Source organism: Larus michahellis, chromosome 2, assembly GCF_964199755.1.
Source record: "Larus michahellis chromosome 2, bLarMic1.1, whole genome shotgun sequence".
NCBI classification, from domain to species: domain Eukaryota; kingdom Metazoa; phylum Chordata; class Aves; order Charadriiformes; family Laridae; genus Larus; species Larus michahellis.
In genome coordinates, this window is record NC_133897.1 from 162,119,640 (window position 1) to 162,141,829 (window position 22,190).

Here is a 22,190-nt window from a genome sequence, read left to right on the forward strand (position 1 = left end):
TTGTCTCTTTGGGACAAATATATAAGATGTATTTCTTAAATTTTGCTTTAAATGGTCATTGAAACATTCAGCTGCTGCTTAAATTTTAGAACAGGAGACTAGACTATATCCTTCACTCTCATTAAGATGATTTACTTGTATACTTGAACATTAAGCCTTCCTGAAAAGGGATATTTTTACCTGTAAACCTTTAAACACGTTATAGATTGGCAGAAGACTTATTTTGCGTGTGTAGTAAGGTGACCATGCTAATAGGATTACTTTGCAGCTGGTACAGACAATGGGAACTGGAACATTATGTCCAATTATTATCTTATTATAAGTTCTGTAATTGAAGAACCTTGGGAAATAGGAGTTTCTGTGAAGTGTGAGTTTAGTATGTGTTTATTTGTATTTTTCTATTTACAGCTGATATTTATGCATAATCTGAAAAATATTTTTGTGTGTGAAAGTGATGCTTGTTCTGCAATCAGGCTGGTTCTTTGTGTGTATCATTGCAAAGCACTGAGCAGCTTTACTTTTTAACCTTTTTGAGACCTTTGTTTTGGAGGCTGACTGTTTGCATGTGGGGTTGTATGTAAATGTGCAGGTGCGATGTTGATTGTGACAACTTAATTTGCGAGTGATGCTGGTAAAAAAAAATTTGGAAGATCTCTAAGAGAAGAGTTACGTTATCTTCATTGCCTTCTCTCACATCTATGCATAGTACAGATTCATGACAAGTATTTTGTGAATATTGGGTAAAGTATGTGAAATTGCAGATGATAGAAGCTAACTGTAAATAAAACATGTTGATACCAGACAAGTTTTGTCACAGGGGAGACATTAAAATGAATGCCTGGCACTTGTTTGATCTGTGTAATGTTAAATATGTAGGTAGAGAGGACTCTGTAATCAAAGTTAGGGCAACTGAAATCCTTATGAGTCCTGGTGCCATTGCTGAAAGACCGCTTTTACTTTTCTGTAGGCTGTACCGGTGGTATTTGTCCTTCCAAGCTCATTTTAGCTACACTGAGATTTGAGGTAATGTCTTAAATTGGCGAGGCTACCTTTAAATTATTGTCAATGAGATGATGTACAGGAATAAGAAGGCTTTCCATCAGTAGATGGCTGTATGTGCTAGCTCTATATCGAATGACTTTGTTGAGCCATGTGACTAGCAGTGATCAGCAGAGGCTTGCTGCTGCTTGTGTCAAATTCGGAGTAGGAGTTCAATAATCAAATAGACCAGTACCTCCCTAAATATCAGGGAGACTGGAGTGCGAGGAAAAGTGTACTGACTTTCTGCATTGTGGAAGATATTAACTCTCTGATTTTTTTAGCAGGTGAGGGATAGCTTTGTAAAAAATCTTTGAAGTAGGAACTTATAAATTAAGGTTTCATACTGTTATTGATTTTGAATAAATATGTCTTGTTATGTAAGGGCTTCTGGGTCCTTAGCAAGGACTTTCTTTAAATTTTCACAGATCTAAAAGATGTATTTGATTATATGTAGTGAAGTGACATGTATATGTTGTGATATAAACAATCAGTTTCCTACTGAATCATCCACTTTCCTCTGAGGACAGTCATTTCATGGCATGGAACAGATGTGTGGTGCTGCTTGTTCCCAGTCCCTAATGGTGTTACATGTACTCCGTTGCAGAACAACCTCAAACTCTCCTTTGTTTCTCATTGTAGTCTCAATCATATGAGCAACACTTGTTTCAAGTGTCCTTGCTCTTAGAGGCTGGAAAAACACTTTATGAAGGTCATAGGCATTTTGTAAAGCAAATATAACTGAAGAAAGATGATTGGGTTTTAAGATTACTTGGGAGTGTCTTATTGATTTGAATAACATAGTAAATTTTGTAATATGCCTTTCAGAGAAAGATTTTTTTTTTTCAGACAGCAGGTCACTTTAAGTCATCTTTCTTAGAGGTTAACTAGACAAAAGAAACTCTTCCGTTGTCTTCTAGTAATCAGACTTCAAAAAACAGTTTATAAAAATGTTGGGGGGGGAATTAGTTGTTTGGCAGGTTCAGTGTGATGAGAAATTTAGTGACAGTAATGGGAATGGATATGGTGTGATGGTAGAACCATAAAATCACGGAAGGCTGATGTTGGTTCTATTTCTGTTTTCATAAAACAGCATGGAAAGTAATACAGCTCGGAGTCAAGAAGGGATATTTCAGAGACTGTCCCTTGTGTCTCAGCCTTCCTTGTTCAGTAACACTTCAGAACTTCATGTTTTTCTAATGGTTGGCTATTTGCTTTTACTACAGTGAAACTGTGTTGGGAAAGTCACAGGACTTATTAACAATTAGATTCCAGTCTTGGTCCCTTAAAAGGCTGGGGAAGTGATTTATCAGGTATTCCAGTCATGTTAACAGGGCTGCTGTGAAATGCAGCTGAAGATAATCATACATACTTCACCCTAGGCTCATCTGCTCTGAAGCATGACTCTAGCCTGCAGCCACTCACCAATGATCACATTTAGTCTAAAGCTGACTTCTAATTCACTTGCACACTTACTTTGGCAGTCAATGAGAGAGATCGAATTTAAAGGTTTCAAATTTAGACTGACATGGTTTGTCACTTTCAATCCTTTTCAACACCAGCCATGCAAATTAAAACTGTAACCTTCTGAGTACTTATGTACTGGAGAAATCAGAAAGAAGGTCACAGCACCAAATGGCTGCTCTCCTGGCCTGTGGCTTGTTTGACTTAACTTGCATGTACTTAAAATCTATGTATGTGACCTTCCTGCCCTCTGAGTTTTTCCCCCCTCTGACTTGAAGGGTAATTAAGAAACAAAATTTAGGATGTGCTTTGATTTGAAAGAATTAGGTACCACAGTTCAGACCTGAGTAGCTTGTGTAAAGTATTCAGTGTGGTACTGCATGACTTTTTAATTAGCATTTAGCAGTTTCAGTAAAAAGCATGTTTAAACAGATGAACTGGTAACTGACATGCCTAATATTTTATGGTGAATTAACCAACTGTTCTTAGCTGAGCTCTGCAGGAATCTTGCAAGCTTAGTGTTTACATTATTAATACTGTTTTTCAAATAGAAAATTATAAAGGATGTTTATACTGGGCAAGTGGAGTATCTTGATAAAGTGGGGTTATCTACCCCTGAGAGCTGGGAAGGCCAGTCTCACCTGCGCAGTGGGAGCTGCATGGTGGGGGTGGCAGTAGTTCTGGGAATGGCTTAAAAGCTAGCTAATTGTGAGCTCCATGTGCATCACTAGCTAGAAAATGAGTGTCTTTATGGCCTTAAGCTAAGGCTCTAAGCACTTACGGACTAGAGAATTTCATTTTGTTGTGACATTCTAGGGCCAGAAATCATGTGTCTTAATCTTGAAGAAGATAACGGGAAAACCCACAATGCTTTGCAAGCTTGAGAAGGTCTGTAGGCCTCTTGCTAGTCTGCCTTACTGCCTTCACAGAGGTAAATAAAGGTGCTAAGAGGCCCTTCAAACTGGTAATGAGGTGTCTGGCCAAAAAAGTGTGAATGAAAAAAATAAAGCACAGTGCTTTAGCAATGGATGATTAACTCTTAAATAGAAGAACGGGGTAGACTTTGCATCTCTTGGCATATTTAATTCAAAATGAGATGCATTTCTGGCCACCTAATCTTTACTAAGTTATTAGGCTCTTTAAACTGCCAGTGACTTGGGATATACAATAGGTATACACTGGCTATTTATGGTAAGGAGCAAATTAAAGAGTAGCAACTGGGGAGGTGGAATGAAGAAACATTTTTGTTAAGCTGAGAAAGCTGTATTTTTGAGTGTTTCAACAACTGAGCAGTCCACGTGTTATTCTTTGTGTTTATCCTATCTGAAAATATTCCTTTGCTTGAACTCAACTCTGTCATATTTATCACTTACTGTTATGTTTTGTGTTATTTTTATCCTTTTACCTTTTTGTCAAGGTAAAATTAATAAGAAACTGGAAAGTTAAATGGATTTCCTTCCTATTCTCCATTTCCAGTTGCTGTTTTGCTGGCTGCCTTCCATTTCTTATTTTGATGTGTTTATCAGGCTTTTGGCTTCAGCTAGCAGCTCTCAACAGGAACAAAGTTGCAAGGCAGCAAACAAATGTCAGTTTAATTCTTGCAGTTGGTAAATCTTTCACTTCTTTGGCCTATATAGGTGTTCTTTTATAGGTCTTCATTTTCTATGAGGCATTTCTTGACAAAATAATTGGAAACCAAAAAGATTAGAAATCATTTCAGTAAACCTATTGTTCTTGCACTTAATCCAAAAGAAAATTTGTTATAACAACTGCTGCTGTGCTGATCTTGGTATAATGTACTGACAGTGAAAATCCAAAGTTGCAAATCCTTTGAGGATTTACTGATTTTCTTCAACTTTATTAATCCATTTGGATTGTACAAAAGGAGTAGTCGGTAGAGGAAGATGCCTTTTCGTGGACAAGACAGAATCTAGGAGGAGGTCAAAATTGCTTCTGTTGCTCTGATGCTGCATTTACTGAATGCTTGAAGAGTAAATGCATCTGTAGTATCTTACTGCCTCATCCAGTAATGGTGCTCTGGGAACCAGATGTGTTTGAAAGCAAAAAGTTTTAGATATTTTCAGCCAGTTTCCCCTGCTGCTTTGTGATGGTGTTTTAAAAGGGTGTAGAAGTGGAAGGACTGCTTTTAATGCAGTTATTCTTGCTTTCATGTGTCGTCTTTTTCCAGTTAACTGATAAAGGACAAAAGTTGTTACTGGTTCCTTTTGATCAGTGTCCTAATTAACTAGAGGTGGCAGTGAAGCACTGCTCTAGGCACTAACTAAAGTACTCATCCTTTCATGGTTTTTTATGCTTAACTATACCTTACACCTCTTCCCGAGTTTGAAGGAAAACAGATTTTTTTTTCTCTTCTAGACTTGACTTCACATAGTTTGATCACAATGCTCTTGGTCCATTTGTATAGTCATGGAAGTTCAGAAACCTAGAGTGGTTTTGCACTTTACTAATTAGTGACTGCTTCATGACCACTTCCAGCCTGTGTGTTTTTTTTTTTTTTAGGATCAAGAAGTCCTAATTTCAAGGAAGAAGGTAGTATCACAGTGACTTTTCTGTCTTCCTTACAGGGGTTCCTCAAAACTTTTGTGGTAGGTGGAGGAGTTGTTCAAAGTGAAATGATTTCTAACTAATGATTAGACTTGGTTTCTCCCTTTAAATCCTGATGTGTGTGGAGGAGCTGATCTGCTTCACAGCAGATAGATTTCAGTGGTATCTTTAGCTCTAGTTAATGCTTGCTGCTTTTCTAGAGATATGCTAATTGATATCCTAGGCTGACCGGCCTGCAAGGTGAAGTGTGGCATCTTAGTACTAGATTTTAAGACTGGGAAGGACCACTGTGGTCTGACTTGTCTTGTGTAGCACAAATTGGTCTTAAAGATTCTTTCTCTTACCATATACCCTTGACCTTTTTATTACACCATGCATCTGTGGTCTGGAAAAATGATTAGGTTTTTATTGGCCTACTGTATAAAAGCATACAACAGAAGATTTATCATGTTTTTAAAGCTTACTGTATCTGTTCTTCAGATATTTTTTCTGCAGACACTTGAAATATTCACAGAAACCTGTTAATACCATGTGGAACAAATGTTGGGAATGACATAAGTGTTGTAATATAAAATGCTTGTGAGGGAACTAATGATCCTTTAAGATTTCTTCCAGCCTTTTTTTCTGTGAATCTGGGGATCTCGGGCAATTATGAATATGAACACACTTTGGAAAGAGCAGAAGTGTTCCACAATAGGTTTCCCTGTAGGATACCTACAGATCATCTTAAATACAGTGATGCTGAAATTTTGAAGATGCGATGATTTAAGATGCGATGCAGCTGCGCTTCTCCCGGTGGTGTGGAGCCGCGGTGCCGCCGCGCTGCCCGCCGCGGGGACCCGCACACGGGTGCTGGGTGACAGCGGTCTCTGCAGCCAGACGTGTTCCGTCCACATCCTAAGACGCAGGTCCCTGCTGAAAGCGGACACTCCGTTGGTTGCGACTTCAGAGTTCGAGAATCATTTTGCCAATGTTACTTTTCACATAGCGGATATAAACGGTTGATGCTCTAGGTGTAAAGGCTTTAATTGGTAACTGGCCTCTTTGAAATTAGCATTGGTTGCATCTTTCTGCTTGGCCATCTTGGACGTATTTGTCCTTACTGCTCATACCTCAAGCATGAGTTTAGGCTCAAAAATAGACAGAATGCTGTGGCTGTAATAGAACTGCCTTATCTTTGGACACAGGGCTTCCAAATATGATTGAGATGTGGATGGGGGCTGAAATAGCTTTGGCCTGTGCTGTTCTCTTGATGTATGCTTTAACTAGTAAGATTGCTGTTAGTCAGTCCAATTTGATAAGTGTTGAATGAAGTTTTAAAAGAAGTACTTTGCCAGACTTTTAAGATCTAAGCTCTTAAAATCCCGGAAAGTTTAGAGTTGGAAGAGACCTTAAAAACCATCTAGTTACAACCCCCTGCTATGGGCAGGGACACCTCCCACCAGACCAGGCTGCTCAGAGCCCCATCCAGCCTGGCCTTGAACCCCTCCAGGGATGGGGCATCCACAACTTCTCTGGGCAACCTGTGCCAGTGTCTCACCACCCTCACAGTAAAGGATTTCTTCCTAATCACGTTATGATCAGCTGATTAAATGGAGAGTGCAGGGAAAGTTCTATAATGCTGCTTATAAATAGTTTGTTCATAGATACACTTAAAGAATTTACAAGTCTCCTGAAATAATAGTCCTTGTTTGGAACACTAAGTAATAGGTCATATAGTTCAATATAAGGTTAATTAAAATTGCTGATGTGTGTTTCATTATCATATAAGTGGTAAGTAGCTGGCTGTGAGATCAGCTCTATGAAGAACTCTAGACAAATTAGCCTTTCTAAATTAATGCCCCTGATAGAAGAAAATGTATGTGATTCTTTCTTAACTAGTAGATCATAGTTTCTTTAGACTTCAGTGGTATGCTGAGCATTATGCTAACATAATGTATTTTCTGCCTCTAAGTAGTTTGTAGGACCTCCAGACACTGCTGCCTTATTTCTGTCAATGTGCTCAAAGCAATGACCAGAGCTTTCAGTGGCTGGTTGTATTGGCTGGAAGGCTACCTGTTACGATGGCTTGCATGAAGGTGATGCTGAGAAGTTAGCGGCTCTAGGCACTAACTTACATACTCAGCTTCCTGGGTGGACTCCTGCTTGGTCTTTCTGCTGGGGAAAACAGTGACATGGTTAGAAAAAATTAATCAGAAGTACTTTTCTTTGCCACTTGAATAAGTAGGACATAAAACTATAGGCTTTCTGTACAGTCCTTTCAGAATCCTTTGCTTAACTTGGTATTATTGTATAGGAGTAATACCTGGCTAGAGCTCAAACCAGGAGTTTGTAGTGAGTAAATTTTTCAGGGTAACTCTTCATTATTCATAAGTCTGCAAGTCGTGTTAATCATGTAGGTATGCCTTGTCAGCATTTGTATGAGGTATTTTTGGGTACCTCATTTGGAAGGCTTTGGTGCAGTTATCAAAGGAGAGATTTGAAGCTTTTCTGCAGAGTCATCTGAAAAAAAAAAGAGTGCAGATACAAAGAAAGCAAACATAGTCCTTTTATTCAGATTTGGCACCTTAAAATGTGGCTGTGCATACTTGTCAGTAACGGATGTCAAGCTGTGTTGTAATGAAACAAATGTTAGAGCATTATTTTCCCCTTCATTTTATATATGACTAATTAGCTATTTGAGCTGTATCAATTATAGTCAATCAGCTTTTTGTAATAACCCATTTTCCCTCTTCACCTTACAGTATTTCATCCTCCAGACAGCTATCCTGACATGGGAGAAATTTTTACATGTAACTAATTGAAATACTAACAGAGTAGTGAATGGCAATTTCAGGCTAGGCTATGAAATGTAGAAATAAGAGCAGATGGCTCCTTCAGAAAAATAGATTAAAGAGAATAGATGCTCCTGGCCAGCTATGTAGTTAATCCCTTGCTTCTTGTCCAGAGGTACTGCCAATAGATAGGTATTATGCAAGAGCAAAATAAAAGCTGTATGAATTTAATGAAAAAAAGCTTTTCCTCATTTGCAGCTCTTTCTGATAATTTAGTTTTATGTTCATATGTAAGATATGCAATAGTAAATTGAAATAATAACCTGTTAAACTAGCTGTGTGTTCCTTTGGAAAGGGATACTACAAAAAGGAACAATCCTGGGAATGTAGTTCCATTTATATTCAGCAAAGATTCATTTTAGCATTTCTGGTATTTCCTGGCTCTGTGGCATGCTGAGTCTTCAAACCCTCAGGTCAGATTTTGTAGAGGTATTGGTGCCTATATTTTTCCTGTTGGTTTGACAAAGACTTTAACTTTCCATGTTAAATGTCTTTTCCAGATTTATTATTAGTGGGCAGTTGGATCTTTTTCAGTTCAGTTAAGCACCTTTTTCTTGGGTTTATGTGAAGTAGCACATTCCAGCATTTTAGGTGGTTAGTCTGTTTGTAACTAGGTAAGTCATTCCTGCACTTGATCTAAAATCAATGAATCAAGGAGGAGTAGTGAGATTTGAAACTTAATATGCACATGAACCATTCTTTAGGAAGACTTATTTGTGGGACTATAAGAACACAGTGTGACTTCTGTTTTGGTCTTTTGTTCTTCCCAAATGCACTCTTATGTTTTGTTTCTCTCCAGTAGCAAGGAGTGATAGAACAATTTACCATATTAAGTGGTTATTGCTTTCTCTGGAAACTGGAGCATCAAAATTTCCTTTCCCATACAGAAGCAATTCAGACATCACTGGACCAAGAAATAATGGCACCTCAGGTTCTTGACACGTACATGTTTGTTGTTTCTTGGCAGACAGAAGTGGTGGAGGAGTAGAAATTTGAATATATGGGATTATGAAGGCAGGTGGGGGGGCAGGCAGGGCAGCTGCCTGTTTAGTAGCATTTTCCCAGCACTACTGATACCAGTGACCAGTTTGGCTTTAGTTCTGGTGTCTCAGCTTGAATGTAGGTGTACGTCCCTGGCTGTGAATTGTTCCACTGATCTTAAAGATGTCACCAGCCTGGTGCATGTGACACTTCCTAGTAGTTGATTATTCTGTGTGAAATCTGTAGAAATGTACTGGAATCTGCTATTCAAACTATTAAATACAGGAATTACTCCAATAAGAAAACTCATAACACAAACTATCATCACCAGGAAAAGCTGTAGTGTTCAGTGAAAGCTGGGATTTTGAAATGAGCTGGATTAAAACTAAAACCAGTAAGATTTCTAAAATTAACTCATCACATAACTAATGAGATGATGTGGCTTCTGAAACTGTGCTTTTCCACAGGGCAGTAGATGTACAAGCTGCCTTTTTGTTTTCCCTGATGATCTATCTTGCTGCAACCAAGGCCTGTAATGGATGACAAGTAATAAAAGTACTGCCTAAATAACTGTATCAAAAGTAGTGTTTTGCCTCTTGTCTGCTGGCATGGGAGTACTAGACTTCTGAAGGATGTGAAGTTTGTTAAAGTAATCCAGAGTGATGTGCTGTAGTTAGTCCCTTTTGTTCTGTGTGCACCAACTAACTTCCATAGGTTTGTTTCATACATCTGTGGGCCAGAATGCACAAATACTGCAGGATCTTTGGGTTGTTACCTTTTCCATAAGTATTCTGAAAGCATTTTTCAAATTCTTGAGCTATACTTGTTTTATGGATTTAAATGCAACCCATCCACAATGTTATGTCCTTTCACACTCGCCTGCAGTTTCATATTCTTTCTGTACAAGTTCACCTCTTCACCCATCTTTCTTCCACATTAAGAGTTTGTGCTTTAGTAAACAAAGTTGCAGCCGTGAAGTCTCAGGAGTCTTAGAGCGGTTTACATCAAAGGACCAGGAAACTTGTGTTAGAATCAACAAGCTGAGAAAACTATGAGCAGCAGATTGACTCAATGCAGATATGCATGAAAGTTACTCCAGCATATTCTGTTTTCAATAGTTAATCTTTTACAGGCTCCAAAGCAGTGGTGGCATTCACTTGACCAGGGCAGTGCCACAGAACATATAGATGCTTTTCTCAATTTCCGTAGTTAGAGTGAGATAACACGTGTTGGTAGTGGTTATATTGGATTCAGTGGGTATGAGTCTTCTAAGCTGTAACAGTGGCTGGTGCTAACTGAGTTTCACTGAATTCAGTGTAGGAATTTAGATGTAGTACAGGTACTTGTGATAGCCTTGTCTCTGTTCCTTTCTCTATCCCTGTGTGAAATATGAACAATGACAAGTTTTCTTATTGGACAGAAAGTCTATTTTTGACAGTATGGTGTTCTGGGAAGTGATGCGAAGAGATGTGTGACTTTAGAAGAATGTGTACACTCCCAGCCATGCAGAGCAGAGTAATGGTGGGGCTATGGAGAGGGGAAGTAAAGTACTGCCGTACACTGCATCTGTGCAAATCTGTTCCTCTGGCCTATTTGATGATAATCCTATGATGCAACATGAAAATCTAGCATGCTTTCAGGTTGCACACAAATCATGGCTTTTTGGGCTACAGTATTTCATGAGAAATATGCTTTGGGTTGGGGACACAATTCACTAGAACTAGTATTCTTTAAAAATACCGAAGATGGAAAAAGTCTTTCCTCTAAAAACAAATCCTTTCAAAACTTTTCTGAAAAAAACAGTAGAAATCAAACAAGTAGCTTGCTAAAACTTAGAATCATAGAATCTTCATGGTTGGAAAGGACCTTTGAGATCAAGTCCAATCATACACACACCAAAAAAAACCAACACACCACCACAACCAACCAACCTACAATCTCTGCCCTTCAAAGCATGCCCTGAGGTGCCACATCTATATGTTTCTTAAATACCTCTAGGGATGGTGACTCTACCACCTCCCTGGGCAGGCTGTTCCAGTGCCTGACCACTCTTTCAGTAAAGTCATTCTTCCTAATGTCTAATCTAAACCTCCCCTGCTGCAACTTCAGACCATTTCCTCTGGTCCTGTCATTATTCACCTGGGAGAAGAGGCCAACACCCACCTCTCTCCAACCTCCTTTCAGGTAGTTGTAGAGGGCAATGAGGTGTCCCCTCAGTCTCCTCTTCTCCAAGCTAAACATGCCCAGCTCCCTCAGCCTCTCCTCATATGCCCTGGTCTCCAGACCCCTCACCAGCCTGGTAGCTCTCCTCTGGACATGCTCCAGCAGCTTACACCAGTGCTGAATAGAGAGGAAGGATCACCACCTTCAAAGTACTGGCAATGCTGTTCTAGTGTAGCCCAGGGTGATGGTGGCCTTCAAGCATACATTCCTGGCTAGTTACCTTGGCTTGTTAGAACTCCTGTGTCCCTGTTTGTTTGCCAGTCTGTTCTGCTGCATGGAGTTAGACCTCCACAGATACACGACTTTGCACTTTCCTGTGAACTAAATGAGATTCCTGTCTGCCCATTTCTACAGCTTGTCAAGGTATTTCTGAGTGTCATCATAACCCTCTGGTGTTTGAACCGCTTCTCCCTGTAAACTTGCTGAAGCTGCACTCTATCCTGTCATCCAGGTTGTTGGTGGTGTTACATAGTACTGACCCTTGGAGCATACCACTAGTGTCTGGCCCCCAGCTGGACTCATTGAGATGCCACTAATCACAACCCTCTGGGCCAGACAAGTGTATTTAGTCCACCTTGCTGTCTGTCTGTCTGGCCTGTACCTCCTCAGTGTACATGAAGATGGTATGGGAGACAGTATCAAAAGCCCTACTACAGATGAGATGGACAACCCATCAGCTGCTTTTGTCTCATCTGTGGAGGTCAGGTTGCTGATGCAGAGATATCATATTGTTGAAGGCTCTGTTTGGTATGGTGTGACTTCCTTGTCATAAGCCCATGCAGACTACTCAGTCACCTTGTCCTTCATATGCTTGGGAATGGTTTTTTCAGGGCTGTTTAATGCATCACCTTCCAAGGGATTAAGGTGGGTCTTACCATTATGTTGTTCCCCAGATCCTTCTCTTTGCTCTTGAAGATAGGACTGACACTTGATTTGCCTTAGTCATCAAGACCATTCCTTGATGACCATGACCTTTCAAAAACGGAGTGGCCTGTCAATGACATCAGCCAGTTCCCTGGGTGCTTGTGAATGTTTCCTGAAATATCTGGTTTAGTGATTATTTCAAGTAAATTGTGACTTAGAGGTGTGAATTGTGTTTTATTAGGATTTATCAATAGGATATGACACCTTACTGAATTCAGGGTTGCCAGAGTGTGAGGCCGTACCCTGGCCTTCTGTTGGTTGAGATGGAGGGTGCTGGCAAAGCTCTAGAGTTGCTAAAACTGATTTTTAGAGAAGTAGGGGAAGCTAATACTGCTTTGTCTTGCTAATAGCTACATAAATCTTGCATAGTACTAGGTAAACAGTGGTACACTTGTGTAACTATCAATTATACAAAATATGGGGATGGACGATACCCTAAAAAAGATGTGTCTTGGTGTAGTGTAGGTATCTTCCAGCATTAAATGTGGTTTGTTTGAATTTGGCAGATTTTTAGACTGCATTGCTTTTGCCGGTGCCCTGAAAGGCTTTAAATATGGTCTTTAATAGTGCACAAGTCTGCCTTAGAGTTTGATAACTGGATATGCTATGCTTAGTGTTTAAGCTTGGCAATAGTTTAAAATGCATGTTAAGAGCTGCAGGTCATATCCATTTTCAAATGAGATCTGAATTATGCTTTTCCTCCTTGTTGAAAGTTGTCAAAGGAATCACAGAAAGTTTATTGAATAGTGCTGTGTGCATAATAAGGAAGAAAGGATATAGACCCTTCTTGATGACTAACCAAGATGACAGGTTAAATCTTGTGTAAGGGCTATCTGATTGTGTTCATACATATACATGAAAAAGATGGATCAGCTTTTCGTAAGGGCTCTTGATACAAAATATTAATTTCACTTTGTCTAAGCCCTATGCCCCAAGTAGTAGATAATCTTTATGATGGATCTCCTTCTGAAGTCCTAGATTTACATTTGAAATACACATCCAAAGTAGCTTTTTGTCTCTGCTGCCAGTTGTTGTGTTTTCAGATGCTGCTTTTTGAGGAAACTACTTAATACGAACTCTTCCACTTTGTTCCTACCATACCATCTAAATAGTTTAGAGGGCTTCCAGAGCTTTGTGGCTTGGGGACTTTTTGTGCTGTCATATGGAAGCATGAAAAAGTATTTGCAGAAAGAGAATAGTATTATCTATAGGCTATTGCTCATTAGACACAGTGGGTAAATACAAGACAGCATGGGTCCCTTTTTAGACACCTTCTCCATATTGGAAGAATCATTGTATGCCTGAGGCTTAAAGAAACCTCTGAAGGTCCAGTCTCCTGCTTAAAGCAGGAGAAAAGCCAATGCTCTTGTCAGTATTTAGGCAGTAAGGTTAGGTGTTCCTGAAGCAGGGAGGACCAGGGAAGTTGAGTGCTTTCATCCTGCCAGGATGCAGCATCCAAGTTTGAAGTGCTTGACTGAAGGACACTGGATATTCAGTGTGTATAAGTTGCCTTTGGAATTTTCTTATTTTTAAGTTATGGAGCAAATGAGTTGATGTTTTTGCAGTTAGCAGATTCCTGACTGTGCTAATGTACAAACATTCACGTTTAAAGAAAATTGTCAACAGTAGGTAAATCATATGTGAAATTTTAGCACTTTGTTATAAGTTCAGAAGTTCTCTTCACAATGAGGTAAATAATAATTTTCAGTGGGGTAGGGTGGGTATATGGGACTGAAGCCGATGTTTACATCTTGTTCTTTCCTTAGCAAGACTGACTGAATGTCTGTTCATGTCTTAAATGTTGCTTTTGACAGTTTCTACTGTGGTACTTTCTACTTTATTCCTAATATTAATCAGTCTGAATGGATTTTAGTGTAGTCATTTTTGATGTGGAGGTAATAGGTGTTCAATTAGTTTTGAATTGCTTAAAAAAGCCTATTCAAAATATTTGTCATATTGGTGACTGAAATGTATTTTCAGATCAGTGCAGACAGTAGTACTTAGGCTGTAAAATAGAACTTACATTGCCTGTGAATGCAATTTAAATAAAGATTGGTTTAAGTCCTTCAACAGGGTTATTATTAATTTGAGTATGCTGAATGTTGTAGACATCATTCTAGCATGAACCACTTATTTTATTGTAAAGTCAAATTAGATTCATTGTCAGTTGCTTCCACAAAATTAAGGTGGCTTATAAAAGACAGTTATTCTGAATTCAACTGTTGTAATAATGTGCGTTTGTTGAAACAAATTCCTGTGTTTCTTATGCACAGTTCGTGCTCATAACATATTACTTATGCCAGTTCAGAATTAGGACCTACTGTGGAGGCTAAATTTGTGATTTAAAAAGGCTTTTTTTGATGGCTGAGGAGGATACAGAGGTTTTTTCTGAAGTTCATGGAGGTATGGGGATGGGTGCAGTAATAGGGCAGCTGCATTAAAAATTGAAAGCTTTGTTGCATTTTTGATTTGAGTCTTATAGACACATTCAGGATAGATCTAGATGTAGCCATTCCTGATATATTTAACTCCCTTATTTTCAAATTTTTGAGGCTATATTTTATTTGCTTGATTACTTTAGTTCTTGTATTTGCCTTTTTCAGGAAGCTACGCCAATCAGTATTTGCTTTGAAAAAATCTTATGGATGGAAAAAGGGATGTTTGTCGAAGTGTTTACTTCAGAAAATGTTTAGCCACTGCTGTCTTAATATTGGTTTTTTTCTGGTGGATTGGGATGCTACATATAATTAAAACTGAGGAATTCTGTGTATCGTGTGACTATGTAGGAAAAAATGCTTTAACTAGGCTATGCTAGACATGTTTTAAGATATGCAAAAGCAGGAGGCTAAGTTTATCTCCTGTTTAGTGTGAAAATTGGGAGGGTCATCCAGATTCATACTGGCCAAGAGGACAGAGTGGGTAGTAGGTCTCTTAGAGGCTGCCTTTAGGAAATCTGTGGGGTTTAATAAATTTCAAGAGGCTTTCTAAAGTCTTAGTGTATTGATTATAGGCCAAGTTCATGTTGTGCAGTACTACTGTCAGCTGAAAGGACAAAAACCCCTTGTTGGAGAGGTACTGTTTCCGATAACTTTTAATTGCCCCATTGGTGGGGAAGAAATGAGTCCAGTGTAAGAGAGGTATAATCTGAAACACAGCTGAGACCATTTTATGACAATAATGAGATCAAGCTGTCATCAATGTCATTAAAAATTGGACCTATCGTTGGGTTCATTCTGATACTGCACTTTGGATTTAGCAGAACAAGTCATGGAAGGACTGTGAGCAATAAGTCAACATCCAGCATAGCAGTCTTCCTATGACTTGGCTTCATTGCAGATGTTCTGTCTGTTACTGTTTTCAGAATAGGTGTGCTTAAAATGTGCCTTCTGAGATATGAAATATGCCTTTCTGAAGTGAAGATGGTGTTTTTTTTGAGTTAACTATGAAGTCTTGAGAATTTGCTAAGAAATACTATTGTTATTGGGGCATGCTTCCATAGCTATCTAACAAACTTGTTTGGTTGACTTGGTCTAAATTTTGATGTTTCTTTCTCTTAGCTACAAGCTAATACAATTGGAATTGTCCAAATAAAGCAAAATATATTACTGCTGTTGTATAGTGTTAGCAATTTCCAGACCTACTTCAGTGTATTTGTCAGGCATTATTTAGGAGTATTTATAAAAAGGATAATGTTCTTACAGTATTTGCGTTTTCAAATGTAATGTGAAAATTATTTCTAGTGAAATTGCAATGATGTTCTGTCAACACCTTGTTTTCTGAAGCCATGATCATTTGCATGTCCTAGAACTTGAGCTGTGGATTCTTCACATTCTTCCGTCTAAAGTAGAAAAAGAATTAGTATGAAATTATTTGGATTTAATAGGGTGTCTGATAAGACTCCTGGATCTGAGAAAAATAATTAGAATATTTCTTAAGGACTTGCAGACAAATTTACCTTGCTCTTGTTTCTCCTGATCTTGAGTTTTGTAAACATTGTATTAAGGACAAATGCAGTAAACTTTATCTTTACTTTGAATTTGACATTTGATCTTACATAGATTATAGTGGTTTACTACAGACAAACACAGAGCATCACTTTGTTCCACAATAAAAGCAAGTGTATATATTGGCTTAGAGGGAGCTGGAATGCTGGTTTGTAGTTCTGCTGCAAGAAGATTAATTCTACCTAAAGATTAACATGAAACAATTCTACTTTGTCATTATCTGATGTATCTAGCAACGTTATTTGGTGAATTAACTGAGGAGTAATCATTGCTTAGATCTCTCTGCTATGATTAAATGTAAAGGAAAAAAAAAATCTATGCAGTTATTACTTCATCCAGTTAAATTCCTGGGCTGTTGCATTAGCTGCATCTTTGGTCTGAGAACATGGGATTTTAATCTCTAGCATTATGGGAAGCTTTAATCACATGTTTATTTACTATTTGTGAGCTAGGAAATGTCATTGCTTCATGTAGCTAAGCAGTACAGAATGTAATCTAAGGATTAAGAGAAGTCAAATCTTCCTATCCATTTGACCTTGAAAATCTGATTGGATTTCCTGTGTGATCTGGCATGATTTTTCCCTAATTATCTAAAGCTTGATGTATGTGAATGATAGATATTGAATGAGCTGTGCAGATATGGATAAAATTCTAATGCTTAACTTCATTTCATATTCATCTTAGATCTCAGTGCAAAGAAATGACAAGAAAAACCCAGAAAAATTTGAGATAAAATGTGGTCTCAATGTAAGATATTTTTTCAGTAATTCAGTGGCCTTGACTATGTTCACTCAAATTGAAAGTCTTGTGATAGCAAGTGAATATGCATAAAGTTTAAGTCAGTTTGATTAACTTCAGACTATAATAGGAAAAAATTCTTTTATTTTGTAGTGCTGTGGCAATGGGCTATGGCTGTTTATTAGGAGAAAGCTAATTCATTTGACTTTAAAACAAATGGGGAAAACTGATCTGTATTGCTGGGAGCTGATTGGAAGCCTCTTATGGGTTTCAGTAGCTTCTTCAAGCAACTGAAAAGTTGATGAAATGGTGAAAGTTAAAAAATAAAGAAATAGTTCTTAAAATGGTCAATAAAAAGCCTGTAGCTGCTTGGGGTAGGAAAACTGATCTTGAGAGTAATGAATGGATTTACTTCAAGTTGTGATTACTACAACAAGAAGGGAATGTTCTTTCTATGACTCTAATTTTTTCGTATTAACTAAATCAAAATACTATAGAATTAGGAGTGTTTCTAGCACCAATCAATTTGTCGCTGTCAAGTCCTTCAAATACTGATTTCAAATAACTTATTTAAGCTAAAATATTTAGGAAATACAAGTAATACTGTATTGATTTTGAGGAATTTATGCAGCTGGCTCATCTGAGGAATGTTACTGAGACATGGTTAGAACTCTGTTCTTAACTCCTCAAATGCATTTTAATCTTGACAAGTCCATTTGAGACATCTGAATGTTCCTGAAACAAAACTCACTTTGAGGTTTAATGTTTCTTGGCAATTTCTAAGATCTTTAAACCACTGTTCATCCATAAACTTGTTGTAATTTAAAATCCTTACTACTTCTGGAAGTACAATTTTTATGAAATTAAATTTTCAGGTAAGCAGGGGCATTGCAGTGTATGCAGTTGTATACAATAGTATATGACTTAATAGGAGAAACGAAATGTTTGGCTTTACCAGTTCATAAAAACGTGGTGGGCTTTGATGTTAAAAGTACTTTTATTTTGTAAGTTTAGATTACTTCAGGAAAAAGTCCTTCACTGTAACAGTAATTATAATAATTGAAAACTTCTGAAGATTTTGTGTCAGTCTACCAGGAGTCTTCAGTGCCACTGAGCTGTTCCAAAATAGTACAGCACAGTGCATTAATTTAATTTTTAATCCTGAGTGGAGTTGAACCATTCTTTTGAGTTTTTTCTGAACAAATTCTAGTCCTAATGTTTAAGGCAAGACTAAGTGAAGTAATATTAAATTTTGTAACCGTATTTGCTTCAGTCATAACAAAATGGTTGTATTTTTATTACAATTTTAATATTTGATATTTCTTAGAGAAAAATGTTGCTAAACAGCGTGCTTCAGATCAGTTTTGAGCTTTGAGTATTTATACTGTTAATAGTGTATACAAACAGCAGCATTAAAAATCAGTGTTGTGTTTGTTTTCCACTTGTAAAATATACAAACCTCTAGGTATCCAGTCTTGTTTTCCAAGAGAAATCAAAGACCTTTATCATAACTGCTCTTTTTTTTGTCAGGAGGCAGGGATGTTAAAAGTAAGTTTATTTGTATTTGAGTACTGTGATAATACTACACCCTTATGTCTGAATGTGATATTAAGAAAGTTTGACTTCTGAAAAATACCAGTCACCTGCTTTGAGTGGGGCCATCATGCCCTATAAAATTTCAGTCTTAGTTTTACCTGGAAATGAACTTCAAAGTAACTTTACATCTGTTCAATTGCCCATAATTCTCTTGTCCATAAAGTGGCATCTACAAAGAACGTGTAAATTCCATTTTTACCTGTATTCAGCTGTTCAAATATGTTCCTTTGTAGTTGTAGGCTGAGGGGTTTGCAGTTTTTTTCTGAGCATGCAGTGACATAGGGGACACTTCAGAGGAAGGTTGCTTTACAGCATAATATTTACACTACTAGAATCCATAAGAATCAAAAACCTCCCAGGGACTTGCCAAGAAGATTTGACAGTATAGCTGGGGAAGGATTTTCTTTCAAGAAGCCTTCAGGTAGTCTGAGGTTAGTTTGGCTTTCTTAGTTCCTCAGTCACTGAACACTAACTTGCATAAGTGCAATTTATTTCCTGTTCTGTACTAGTGAGGTGAAAACTTACATAAAAGACTGGAGTTCCAGTTATTGGGAAAGAGGTTAGCATCTTAATTTTTGTGGTAAGTGGGAATGGACTGGTATTAATTACACAAAGCTGCTAATGATGCATGGATTTTTTCAGTAGTAAGAAATGTGTTGGTTTGCTACTCCTGTTTTTCTACTGGAAGTCATTTCAAACTAAATTGTCTTTTAAATTGTACCTAAAAGATGCTTTCTCCTTGTATTTTTTGATCAATTTCTCTGCACTTAAAGGTTTTTGTTAACTGTCTCCTGTTGGCATAACACCACATTCCCACTAAGGAAATGTCAAGGTCTTGATAAATGTCTAACTTCCACTGGTTGAGTAGAAGGGTGTTTCTTGTTGTGAAAAAGTAACAATATGTAAAGATTTGTGAGGGCAAATGCTAGATGTCCATAGAAGAACTTTGGTTGCACTTCTGAAGTTGCTTGTATTTTGGTATGTCCTGTGCTAACATGTTTAACACTGCAACTTGCAATGTTGCTGGACTGCAATAGAGCAAAGACTTCAGGCAGTGCTTCATTTTTAGTCTCCTTGTATGCTCCTCATGTTTCTCCACCACTGAAATCTACAATTTTTCATTATCACACTGGAGAGTCAATATTTGGAGAGAATTAAATCAAGAGTCAGTTTTGTGTGTACCTCTGGAATGAGCAGAGTCATGCAGTTTGGGTTTGAACTTCTAAATCTCTCTTCTAATTCTGTTGTCATTGGTATAACGCTAGTCTCAGATTTTTGGATATGAGCCATGTGCCTGAGTTGCATTCCTGCAATATTGAAAGATTGATTTGACACTTGCTCATAAGTGCGCTGTAGACAACCACCATTGAAACTGTACTTTGTTTATAGTATAAAGGAATAAAATAGTCCAGTATTAAATTATGCTGTAAGTTTTTGAATTTAGAAATGAATAAAGGTACTTAAGAATAGTATTTCCTGCTTGAGCCATGTAGAACAAATGTATCCTAAGTATTAAACTAAGAGTTAGCATTTAAAATGCAATGCTAATTCAAGGTGCTGATATGAACATGAGTATTGAAAAAGCAAAACGTGGTTAACCCCACTGACCTATGTAACTAATTATAGGTATTAATTACACATTATGCCATATGTATTATGCCATACAGTATTAATTTTAAAGTTTTTAATTTATACTGCTTTTGAAGATTCTTAGCTTTTAGATTGTTGTATTAAACTGAGAAAATAACTAACTCTTTTCCTTTAACAGAAATTGAAAAATTCCAAAAAGGTGAAGGAAAGGAAGAAGAAAAGTATATTGATGTAGTCATCAATAAAAATATGAAGTTGGGACAAAAAGTTTTGATTCCAGTAAAACAATTCCCTAAGGTAAGACCAGTTTTCATATATGATAAATCCAAGTGCTTATAAAAGATACTGCACTAATCTTAACTAGTTTTTTTAACTGTTACATTGAAAACAGTATTGACAAGCTCTACTATTGCTGCTCTGCAGTCTGTTCTATAGAAGTTCTAAGGTAGGAATGGCTCTTTTGGGAATAAATGTGCAGGAATGTGGTGCTGGTCGCACAAAAAAATAGTATGTTGGGAACAAATGATAAATGAATCATGTTTTCAGGATATCAGGATCCTCCTTTTCAGAATAGCAAAGGGAATGTAATATTTTTAAGTTGACTCTGCCAGGCTTTGAAACTTCCTTATTGTAGGTAGAAATACAGCTTAAAATGCACTGTTAAAGGAACTCGCTGTGTAAACTTTCTGCTTATCCTCTTAAGTTTCAGCCATTGTTAGTTAGTCTAGAATTAGTTAAATCTGCACTACTAAATTATACAGTCTATTCTGGAGGGGCGGTGGCTGTTTTGTTAATATCTTTGACCACCACGAATGTTTAACACTACTGCCAAGTATTACCCTGTGCTAAAATATTGCTACCTGGAAGCATTTATCCAACATCCAGTAGGCTGTGGAACTTTATTCTTTTGGTTAGGTTTTAAGGTTTATGTTATGAAAAATCAGATTAGCATTCTCTCACTTGTTTGGAATGACTTTCTTCCTGCTAGAAATTTCAAGACTGCTTCTGTTTCTGCTCATGGAGGAAAGGAATTCCTTCATTCCTTCCTCCATTTCTTTAGGAGGACTTTCACACTATCAGTTTCTTCCTCACAGACTATGCTGAGTAACTTGCAGGGATTGCTTTACTGCTGTTCGAAGTTTCATGAAATACTATTTTGAATTCAAGATTGCATACCATTTATATATGGGCACCTCTTTGGAACTCGTGGCTTAAAATACATCTTTATGACTGGAAAGAGCTATGTACAATGATAGATATAAAGATGGGAAGGTAAGGGAAAGGGGAAGCTTACATAGCGTTTGTAATCAGGATGTTTGTCTTACAGATGTTGATGTAGATATGTGGGCTCAAGGGGAAGAAAAGGCAAAATTGGTATTAAAAAGGGAAACAGTGCCTTTTGAAAGGCTCTGTTGCTTCTTTATGTAGTGTCAACTTTCTTTAAAGGACTAAATACTGGAATTCTTATTTAGGATAGCTAATAGGAAAGCCCTTGCCATCTTTTGAATGGGCAGGTGTGCTCTGAGTAATCAGTGGTGATGGTCCATGGAGACTTCAACTGTCTGAGCTGGAGGAAAGCCTGGTATGTGCTATGGAAAGGAACCTGAATTTATATCCAGGTAGATCTTTGTAATGCTGTATGTCTATGTTCAGGCCAGCAGGATCCAGGGGGCAGAGTACAACTGCTGTGCAGAATAGACATGCCACGGGAGTTCCCATGGCTCCACTTGGACTTTTTCCACACAAAGCAGAATATGGGTATCTCTGTGTACATAAATCTCCCTTTTGCCAGAGAAAATAAAATCCAAAGTATTTTCTATTTAACCATATTTTTACCTCAATACAGGGGGTGTGTTTGTGTCAGTTTTTCTTGGAAATTTCTGTTTTATTACATACAGAAGGATATTTATTTTTTAAGCTTACTCGTTAAAGATTCCATATAGTCAAAAGGATTTAAAATTTCTCATGTGTAGTCTGGGAGGTAAGCATGAATTCAGACTTATGACAGGTACTCTTGAACTTCTCTGAAAAACATCCACCCTGAACCACAGTCAGTCACTGCAGTTTAGTATCACTTGTTTACTAGGACCAGGCTTCTGGTTTGTATTTAGATTTATTAGATATCAGAAATAATTGTATGAAGTGACATAGCTTCAACGTGGCAGATAGAGCCTTATTCTGGCACGCTGTAGTCTGCAGTGAGTGACATGAGTTTTGAATGCCTGTACACAGG

General features: G+C 37.7%; 1 protein-coding gene across 10 annotated transcripts in view; it reads left to right on the forward strand.

The window, feature by feature from the left end:
* Positions 1-22,190, forward strand: part of KHDRBS3 (KH RNA binding domain containing, signal transduction associated 3) — a 93,546-nt gene that overhangs the window by 3,363 nt on the left and 67,993 nt on the right. For all 10 annotated transcript variants that reach the window (XR_012585804.1, XR_012585805.1, XR_012585802.1 and 7 more), the window contains one exon: positions 20,136-20,254. Coding sequence is in view for 5 of the 10 variants with exons in the window: in XM_074577896.1 (XP_074433997.1) it covers positions 20,136-20,254 (119 nt within the window). In the remaining 5 variants the exon portion in view is untranslated. The remainder of the gene's footprint in view (positions 1-20,135; positions 20,255-22,190) is intronic.